Source organism: Antedon bifida, chromosome 7, assembly GCF_963402885.1.
Source record: "Antedon bifida chromosome 7, ecAntBifi1.1, whole genome shotgun sequence".
In the NCBI taxonomy this organism is placed as follows: Eukaryota; Metazoa; Echinodermata; class Crinoidea; order Comatulida; family Antedonidae; genus Antedon; species Antedon bifida.
In genome coordinates, this window is record NC_136232.1 from 27,269,979 (window position 1) to 27,280,670 (window position 10,692).

A 10,692-nucleotide genomic window follows, 5' to 3' on the forward strand; every position below is an offset into this window, starting at 1 on the left:
TTAATAGTAGTTTAGTATTCATAACATCATTATATCATAAACGGAACCATAGCCTAGGTATACGACTTGGTTCTAGTTTTTATACCGTCGATATTGTAAACTCCCACTCAAAAAAGCAAAAAGAAAATTAAAATACAAATTAAAAATCAACAAAAAATCAAGTTAAAGAGTAAACTAATATTTAATCATCTAACGAATATGAATACATTGTATTTAATAAACAGTGTCCTGTATGTGTAACCTATTGCACTATTAAAAGTATTATTACAAATATATCAAATTAATTTTGGTAAATTTGGAATGGATAAGTTAAAGCTAAGATTGTCAGAAAACCAAACTGAATTGTTTTCTTCTTTTACTTAGTGTTTTACTAAGCGTCGACAACTACAATATTATTTGCATATTTTTATCATTGATTATGTTTCTGCGATCACTGCATCTGCATTATCTAAAATATATTCTATTTTATTATTATTATAGACTATATGTAATTTATTATTTTATTTAATTTCAAGTACAAATGTAATCAATTAAAAATATTATTTCAAAGAATTGGTTTTTTTGTGCAAATAACACAATCTAAGATAGAAATATATCCATAATCTAAAAGTTTAAAAAAAAAACCCGTAAAATTTCAGTCAATATCAATGCACTGGTTCAGTGTAAAACGTAGAATCCCTGCTTCCAACCTTAAGTTAAGGGGACACTTCCCATAAATAGATGAGGGCAAATAAATGTTTTAACTCTACTACTCCTATACTATAGATGAGGGCAAATAGATGTTTTAACTCTACTACTCCTATACTATAGATGAGGGCAAATAGATGTTTTAACTCTACTACTCCTATACTATAGATGAGGGCAAATAGATGTTTTAACTCTACTACTCCTATACTTTGCTGTCTACTGTAAAAAAAGAGGCAATATCAAGATGCCAAAAAGTGCAATGCCACGTTGGTGAGAAACACCTTAATAAATATTTATGTCAAGCATTCCTAATGCCAATCTTGAACTAACCAGATGCATACAACTCTTTGTGCAAATATAAACTTAAATTGAATTAAGTGAATACATTAATGTTTTAGAACTTCAATTTATGTTTCTTGTGTTTTTTTACTTTATGTTTTTTTCCGCCATGATAACCATAGTCACTATCAGATGAGCTACTACTGCTGCTGCTGCTACTTGAACTTGAGCTGCTACTACTGCTATGTTTTTTCTTCTTCTTTTTGATTTTCTTTACCTGAAAAATAATCAAATATCACATCAAAGTATTTATTCTCTAATTTTTAAAAATGTCTTAAAAAATTAAATATTATCTGTTGTTTTTACCTTGTGAACTGTAATACCACCTGGATGAGCAGGGTAACCAGTCTGAAAAAAAAAGCATGCATTAGAAACATCCAGTTCAACTTCTTGTATAGTTGGTAAAAGATAAATAAGAAGATTAATACCAAGAACTATTTTTAAGGGCAAATTTTGTGCTGGGTCAGTCATAGAGAATTTCCAAAAATATAAACTACAAAGCACTCTTATCTTATACTTACCCCAACATGTTGAGGATACTGGTTTGGTACTTGAGGATATACCCCTGCTGGGGGTGGGGCATAACCAGCAGGTGCAGGAGGGTAAGCCCCTGGGACTGATGGAGAATAGGCCCCTGGAGCTGGTGGAGGGTAGGCCCCTGGAGCTGGTGGAGGGTAGGCTCCTGGAGCTGGTAGGGGGTAAGCATCTGAGGCTGGTGGAGGGTAGGCCCCTACTGGGGGGTAAACCCCTGGGGCTGGAGGATAACCAGTTTGTTGCTGTGGGTAACTGCCTGGTTGCTGTGGGTAACTGCCTGGTTGCTGTGGGTAACTACCTGGTTGCTGTGGGTAACCACCTGGTTGCTGTGGGTAACCACTCATCTGAAATTAAATTGTATAGATAGTTAAATAAGCAATTTTTAAAACTACATCACATTCACACTCAGTTTTTTTAATTACATATCCATCAATAGAAACAATTTTTGTCAGTAATTTAAATCAACTTTAAATGTATGTGAGAAATTAATATATATGTTTAAATTTATTGTAAGTCTGCCCTTTTTCATTTTATAGGCCTAGCAAGTTGTTTTTATGAGTTTCACTCCTAAATGCTGCCACACCCACTTAACTTCCTATCCTACATTTTGTAAACTAGCTCCCTCTAGCCTACTACTACAAGGTGATACGGCTAGATAGATAGAGGAGCCGTGCCCTGATGACATTATATTTCCACACATGGTGTAGTACTTCGGGTAGGCTAGAGTAATAACCATTTTGTATGTAGTGTACATGAAGCCTAATTATTATCTAAACAATAATAGACCACCCAGCCATACCTTATATCAGCCGCAATATTACTTTGTGAGAAAGAATTCCCTGTTTTACTTTAATTAATTAATATTGCTGTGCTACTAATATCTTTTTATTTGGTGGTGTTTGTGTGTTACGGAATTGAACGCCCTCAATATGAGCAGCCTCACAGATGACATATGAAACGTCATAGGTGCCTTCAGTGGAATATCTCCGTCCAATGTTTATCTTGCGCAGCTTCACCATCCTTGCCCGAGGCTCATCAGCCCGAGAATTCACGAGATTAATTATCGCATAAGCTAGGACATATGGGGCGGAAACGACATAATTTCCCCTTCAATTTCACCATTCTGTGTTCTTCATCCTTCTCTCGGACATCTCTTCTTCCTCAGCATTTTCGTCCGAGCTATCATCGTTATTTAACATCGTCATCATCTTCGGTTACTTTTGGCAAATCATGTTCGTCGTACGAAACAAAACAAAAACAAAACGAAATATAATCTGTTGTTTAAGTTTAATGCTCAATGTTTTCAAAAAATTAAAATGTACAGTTACAGATTCAATATATATAAAAGATTAACAATTTTTGCAAATAAAAATAAAATATTATGTTTAGAATTCCCAGCATTATAAACATAAAATATCAGGATTTAATAGTTTTACGAATTATACAATATTATTTCACCCAGTTATTGTGATAAAAAAACTGCGCAAATCGATCAAAAAAACACTTTGGAATTTGGAATTATCGATTATCATGTATGCACCATGAGGGCGCACCTTATCCAAAATCTAACAGCTTAGAGGTTCTCTCATATTTCTGACTAAAACTTAAATATGTACAAATCATATTAGTTGCGTTAAGTATCTTGTACAAGGTGAAATCAGCAAGTTAAGGCACATATCTCTATTATTATACAACATTTCGTTTAAATAGTACTATTAAACAATCAAATTGATCAAAAAAGACGAAACATAATACAGTACACACGACGACATATACTTCAAATATCTGGTTTTCCCAACAATAATCAAACTCAATAAACTAGTATACAGTGCACCATAAAAAGATGTCGGCTCAGAATAATGCCGAGAAGAAGATATTATAATACAAATTTAATTGTGTACAATTATTTTACCAGGTAACATATTTTTGCTTTCAAAGTGGAAAAGTGATTTAAATTATGCTCTTTTACAAACTTTTAATCAACGAAATATAAATTTGGTGCAGCTTTAGATGCGACTGGATAAATGTTTGTTTCTGATGGTGACGTCATCTCTACATACGGGTTCTCATTTTCTGGGTCTTTGAAATCACATTCTGCATACATGTGGTGTTCTGCTTGAGATGCGTGTCTGGCTTGTAAGTCTTCAGGAGTCAACATGTATACAGGGTTTTGGAATGAACCAAACTCCTCCTCTTCAAATGGAATCTTCTTTGTCGGTAGTGACGTTTCATAACATGCGACACCACTAGCCTGATCGCCAAGTTGTGGTTGAGAAATAACAGCTATTTGAGGATAAGGCGTTTCCATTATTCCAAGTTCCCCCTGCTTTTCTTTACGCCGTCTTCTAAAAAACAACCATTATATTATATTAATTTCAGAAGGCTTAACTTAATACTTAAAGACGTTTTAGATCATGATGTCTTGAGTGAGATTTAACCAAAACAATAAATTAACTTACCTGATCAACAATATCAATAAGATGAACACGATTAGTAGAAGACCAAGAACAACCACTGGATATAACACTGCGTCTGATAAACCATCATCTTCATCCTGTATTACAAAACAATAATACACGTTACACATTGAAACAGGAAAGTAAACGCACACACATTGACACCGTAAAGTATACGCACACACATTGACACCGCAAAGTATACGCACACACATTGACACCGCAAAGTATACGCATACATCAACATCACAAAGTAAACGCACAGTAGGCCTACCTATCCACACCGCAAGTCGCACACATCGACATCACAAAGTAAACGCACCGTACATAAGTACATATCGACACAAGGTTGCACACATCGACATCACAAAGTAAACGCACAGTACATATCGACACCGCAAAGTCGCACAAATCGACATCACAAAGTAAACGCACAGTACATATCGACACCGCCAAATAAACGCAAGCGTACATAAACCGTGCGCTTTCAACCGTGGTTGATAGGGGCTATTTTTTTTCAGAATCAGTTAGGCCTATTTGCAAAGGATACAGAAGTGTCTAAATAGTTAATGTTACATATTTTAGCGTCATGAACATCAATCTAGGATTAGTCGAATATTAACTTGATAACTTTTGTTGAATCACTTTAATCTATATTTAGTGACGGTAATAACGGGAAATGGCATGACATACCACCAGATGATAATATAATAATAATTACCGTTTGAGTTTGTTTTCCTCCTTCTTTTGGAGTAAGAAGGTCATTGTTATTTGTTTTTGAATGATCTTCAATCGGGTTACTCTGTGTTGTCTGTTCGTCCTCCATTGTCGTTTCGTAAATCATCGTTGTCTCATCCAGTATCGTTGTCTCATCCAGTATCGTTGTTTCATCAATTATCGTTGTTTCATCCAGTATCGTTGTCTCATCCAGTATCGTTGTTTCATCAATTATCGTTGTTAATACTGTTTCACACATAGAACCTATTGTACCATTTTTACAAATACAATTATAATCGTCGATAAGATCTTGACAAACACCGTCGTTTAAACAAGGTGATGATCCACACTCATATATTTCATCAGAGCATCCCTCTCCTTCCCATCCTGGTGCGCATGTGCACGTGTGATTAGACGTACCATCTTCAAGTAAGTCCGATTCACACGTTGCGTTGTTTGCGCATGGGTTACTAATACACGCGTCCTGTAGTAGATGACATCGCGATCCTCCCCAGTTAGGCAAGCAGGTACAAACGTACGAGTCAATACCGTGTTCACACGTACCACCATTTAAACAAGGCATGTCTTTGCATTCATTAATGTCGTGGTCACACGAGGAACCTGTCCATCCAGCATCGCATATTTTGTTCCCAGAATCATCACACGTATAATGACCTTGTTCGCTATCTGTGTTCACACAATATGTTGAACATGAATCGCCATAATAGCCCTGTTGACATTTAACCCTGTACTTCCATTGTATCCTTTGTAATCAAAATGAAAGTAAATGTTACAAACAGTGAATGTATAAATGTCGATCGATCGATATGCAAAGGAAGCCATTTCAATTATTTACATCCCTTACAACATTAGATGTATGGATGAATGGGAAGAATGGTAGTTATGGACATAAATCATGTAAAGTTTAGAAAATTAAAATAAATTGGCTTTATAAAGGTTCCCACAAGGACACAACGCAAGGACGTAAGTGCACAACGCAAGCGAATTGACCAATCACAGGCGATAGTTTAAATAATCCATCGCTTGTGATTGATCAAATTCCTCGCGTTGCGCGTACGTCCTTGCGTTTGCGTCCTAGTGGGAACCAAGCTTTATAACATAAGTGTTTTTGGTATACCTTGCTCGCGTTCCCTGGAGGACCTTCGAGATCCACGGATGTGAGTTTGATTGGAACGGTACGGGTGTTTCATATATATTGTAAAAAAGTTCATCCACTTTGTCATCACTGTTCGATGGGTCATAATCAAAAACTGAAATCTTTATTCGAAATCCACCCTAAATAAAAAGACATCTTTTTAAAATTTTGTTGCAAAAAGTTTGACATAAACTGTAAAATAAGAAACAAAATCAATTGAAGTCAGACGGCAGACAGACAAACAGACACGTTTCTGTCTTGTGTAGGCCTACTAACAATAAATGCTGCTTATCTAGGACGAAGGTGAAAATAGTTTACAAAAGGTTAGTTAGAAAAGGAGAGGATAAAGAGTGTATGCAGAATGAGTGAGGATAAAACAATTGTTTTAAGCTCTGTCTACACTATTAATCTTTATGTGACAAAAAAATGTGATGTGCCCATGATGATGTCAAATCACTACCGTACCATATTTAGGCACAACACACTTTGTTGTCAAACTAGTTCAATAGTGTAAGTTAGACACAGCTTTAGAAAGAGAATGTAGAACGATTTACCTGCCAAGACGAATGCGTTTTTGTAAACGGATTGGACACTCCGCCAGGCAAGGATGACGGAAAGTTGAAGTCATCATTATTTTCGTACACTCTAGTTGAAGTTTCACTGCCAATAGGACACGATGAGAATGACTGTGAACTGTAAACAAACAAATCAGTTTATTAAAAACAAGCCATTCAAAACATCCTAATATTAAAAAGATGATTAAACTCTCAAACTTTATGTGACAAAAAATATATGGACATGATGATGTCATATCACTACCATATTTGGGCACATCACACTTTTTGTTGTCAAACTAGTTTGATAGTGTACACAGAGATTAACAGAGTAGGTCTATTAACTCAGAATTTGGTATATTGAAATCTGCATTGCCGGCCTCTCGTTCACAATACAGAGTGAAGTAACTTGCTGCTCATTTCATTTCACGACATACTTCTAAAACCAAGAAAAACAGGAAAATATGTTTAAACAATGTTTACCTTCCTGGATTATCTAGGCATATTTTGAATCTGTTATCGCATCGATTAATGCTGCATGCTCCGAATAAGACGTCACAACATTTACCATTCAGCTCCTTACTTGACGGATTTTGATAGTGATCTAGTTTGATCTCAATTTCCACTTCACTGAGCACAAGTACTACTGCCTATTATCATAAGAAAACGTTTTGTTTGTTTGGCCTATTTCTATGTATGGAGTCATTAAAAAACATAAGTCTACATACAAAACCGACAAACTTTGTCCAATTGGAAGATAAAAAACATACAAAATTGGGTTTTATCATTCAATATTATTATAATCAAAGTCCAATCGACATACATTATGTTGTCAATTTATTGAAAAGCGGAAGATATTATAAATATTACTTATTATTGCAAACAATATTTATGGTTATTAATGACTTGATAGGCTAATTGTAAATACTTATATATATTATTTAATACTATCGTCGTATTTGGTTACAACAGTTGAATAGTGGTCAAATTAAATAATAAAAGAACGTACGGTTGTACACCGTGCATTCAAAAAGTTCACGCGTATTTGTTGGAAACAATATGTGCTAAAGTAAATTTAAAACCAGATTAAAATGTTGTTCTGTTTGTTGTATTTTAACTATAATGAAGGTCGAGATCAAGGTCGATGAATGTAGAGACCACTTAACAAACAAAAACTCTGTCAGATATTAAGAACGTGTCAATCGAAATGAAACAAAAACCTATCTGGTAACTTGTCTTTTATCAAATATTTGGTTGTGAGATATGAAATAAAGAGACATGCGACATTGTTTGCAAACAATCATGCCAGCTCTGTGAAGGAAGCCATTGAATTGTGTTTATAGTCAAATCTAAACATAACGTACGTAAAAACTAAACTAAGGTATTTGGCGCCATATATATATAAACTTTATTTAGACACGAGACTGATGTACAGCACAACTCGTTCAATCAACAATGATTGTTTTTACACAAGTTCGTGATACTGTATTACAAAAAAAAAAAAACACCATATAAATACGAAAGAAACGAAAAAATTGAAATTGAAAAGAAACAAAATTACAGCAGAATCCCCTTCATCTGACACCTCTATTTAGGGTACACCATACCGGTACTTCCCATTGTGTGTAGCGTCAAATCTAAACAACGTACGTAAAAACTAAACTATAGTATTTTAGAAATTAGTTTCTTTGATGGTTAATGAGTAAATATAATTAAAATGTTGATAATGTGTGAACATAGGGAAAATAATCAGTAGGTGTTAAGTTGTATGTATATGACTATGACATACGATAAGTAGGTACTTTAGTTTTGATACCAATAGGAGAATGGCGTCAACTTCCTGGTATGATCAAGTTACCTGTACTTTGGCAAAACACATTCAAATCGCATTTAATATTTATTTTACTTAATAGTAGCTTACTCATTTTGTAACCAAGTTAGGACACTGAAATATTATATTACTATGCCTTTTAGATCCTTATACGGTAATGCGATACTAATCATTGGAACCCTAAAATATGGGAAGGTTCCAATAATTCTTTTGTGAACTAACCAAGTAAGCATTAAAAGACGGATTGATTGTGTATAATAAGATTTATGATTCAGACGACAACAACTTCAATTGTGAATCACTCTTTCACGGCTCACTCACTTTGTTTTGTGTTTTTGTTATTTTTGGTAAAAAGAAAAACAATGCTTCGAAAAACGAAACTGAATTTCAATTGATAAAACAGATAATAACTATATTTGGTGAAAGCAAAGAGCTTTCGTTTCAGAGAATTTAGATGCGGGTTCAATATTGGTCACAATAGAAGAGATTATCATTTGTAGGCTTTTTGTTAAGTTTTTAAAGTTCTTAATAGCATTTTTTTAAAGTATTGTCTACTATGACAATTTTAGCAGACTTACTAATCGGTCGGTTTCAAACAATGTACATCTGTGAATATTAACCATCATCACGTACATCCTTTTCGCTAATATCTCTTGACCTCAATAATAGAAGAAGACATACTACAGTGTTGTCATGGCAATTTCTGTATAATCATGCACAGCGAAAAGCACTGTGGGTGAACCTGGTGTCGGATTCATCTATGATTTCGGGTCCATTTCGGGTCATGAAGGTACAATAGCAAAGGTGCCTGGTACAACATTAACGGGTCATGTTAGGTACAAAAGCAAAGGTGCCTGGTACAACATTAATACTATTTTGACCTATCTTAATCAAACGATATAGCGCATGTACACCAAGACTAACATACAGGAAAATAATATAGAATATCATGTTTTGTCAAAGATACAACTACAATATAGTCGATGTCTGTAGGCCCTAATAACGAAGATGGTGAAAACCATAGATTGTGGTAAAACCCCGAGGAAACACATCCATTGTGTTTTACCTATTTGAAGTCTAAGGTTTCTTTTGATTGCATTTCATAATTTACATATCAATGCAACAATAAAATTTTTAAGATATCGTAAACAACCGTACAGTCCTTGCAGTATAAAAACAATTCACAATACACAGTACATAACCCTCAAACTATAATCCTAAAAGTAAATACAGATTTTGAACCGAAAACTGCACAAAAATATGATGATATGATATGAATGTACTGGTAAATGGTATGTCACGTCACAATTCCTATCATTAGGATTGTATATTGTAGGCATATAATACTTTATATATCGATGAATCTTTTATTATAATTAGTATTAATTGTATCGATCGTACGTCGACGTTAATCCGGACGACAACTAAAATGAAGTATTGTTGTCAAACCGGTAGTTACAATATTTCCCAACGGACGATTACGACCACTTTTAATTTCGAATGTCAAATGGAAAATACGTAAGTAAAATAAAAGGAACGCATTTAAGTCTTAAGGCCATGTCCTTACTTATTATGGAACTCGCATACCAAAACAAAATGACAATCATTTTGTCTGAATATTTGTGTACGAATAAACTAGTATGTTACATATAGTTTACCGTTTGTATGTAGCTTAAATAAATATAAACTTATTTAATCAAATATGTTTATTACCTGAAAACAAACGACAGCTTGTATTAACAACATAGTATCCATCCTCTCCAATTGCCCGTGTTACTACCAACACAATACACTGCAAACTGACAGGATTACTCAATGCTGGTGTAGAACCACTCAAGCTTAAAGTTATTGTGTGACGTCACAGTTCTCATTTAAATAACACAAAACTTGGATTAAATTCATCATTTGTAATTAAGGCAAAGTCATGGAGTTATTGACACATATATTTCTTTTTTCGTAACCTAGTAACAACGTAACAGACATGAAAACACATAATTCAGAAACATACGAGTTTGAGCGCGACGAAAACAATGTATGCGAAGACTGATTCTGACATTCTGAAAGTTGAATTTCTTATCCGACTAAATCAATGCACGATTTAGTCAGATTATAATAACAGTTAATAAAGGAAACATATTTGTTGTGTTTAATTAAGCATGCTTGTACATACCAAATTAATTTGCAACCTTGAGCAAACTCCTGGGGTTTTCCCAAGTTTGCTATAGTAGACCAGTTTTACAAACTTCAGCAAACTAAAGTTCTGTCTTTTTACAGTCTCGTTTTGATGAGGAATCAGCAACTCAACAAGACTGATTTTCAAATAGAGAGGACGCCCTCATTAATGAATACCTCTCCACTTTTGTATCTTTTAGAAGGCTTTGTAATACGCATGTGCGAGTTTCTGTAATTATCGGCGGC

General features: G+C 34.4%; 2 protein-coding genes across 4 annotated transcripts; both read right to left on the bottom strand.

The window, feature by feature from the left end:
* Positions 1-162: 162 nt before the first annotated feature.
* On the bottom strand, positions 163-2,480 carry LOC144849156 (uncharacterized). Of its 2 annotated transcripts, none has more exons than XM_078706179.1 (4): positions 2,360-2,480; positions 1,548-1,904; positions 1,333-1,374; positions 163-1,243 (listed from the first exon to the last, which is right to left on the bottom strand). In XM_078706179.1, exons 2-4 carry the CDS (start codon positions 1,902-1,904, stop codon positions 1,082-1,084), a joined length of 561 nt encoding a protein of 186 aa, XP_078562305.1. In that variant the 5' UTR covers positions 2,360-2,480; the 3' UTR covers positions 163-1,081. The 2 variants fall into 2 exon arrangements, with proteins under 2 accessions (XP_078562305.1, XP_078562306.1); XM_078706180.1 differs by having other exon boundaries at positions 1,548-1,854; positions 2,350-2,414.
* A 348-nt stretch (positions 2,481-2,828) lies between these two features.
* Positions 2,829-10,115, bottom strand: LOC144848426 (uncharacterized). 2 transcript variants are annotated; one of them, XM_078705157.1, is made up of 7 exons: positions 9,988-10,115; positions 6,927-7,093; positions 6,444-6,582; positions 5,872-6,029; positions 4,738-5,497; positions 4,020-4,114; positions 2,829-3,902 (listed from the first exon to the last, which is right to left on the bottom strand). In XM_078705157.1, the coding sequence occupies exons 1-7, from the start codon at positions 10,027-10,029 to the stop codon at positions 3,536-3,538; spliced, it is 1,728 nt and encodes a 575-aa protein (XP_078561283.1). In that variant the 5' UTR covers positions 10,030-10,115; the 3' UTR covers positions 2,829-3,535. The 2 variants fall into 2 exon arrangements, with proteins under 2 accessions (XP_078561283.1, XP_078561282.1); XM_078705156.1 differs by having other exon boundaries at positions 2,829-3,905; positions 9,988-10,114.
* Between the last annotated feature and the right edge of the window lie 577 nt (positions 10,116-10,692).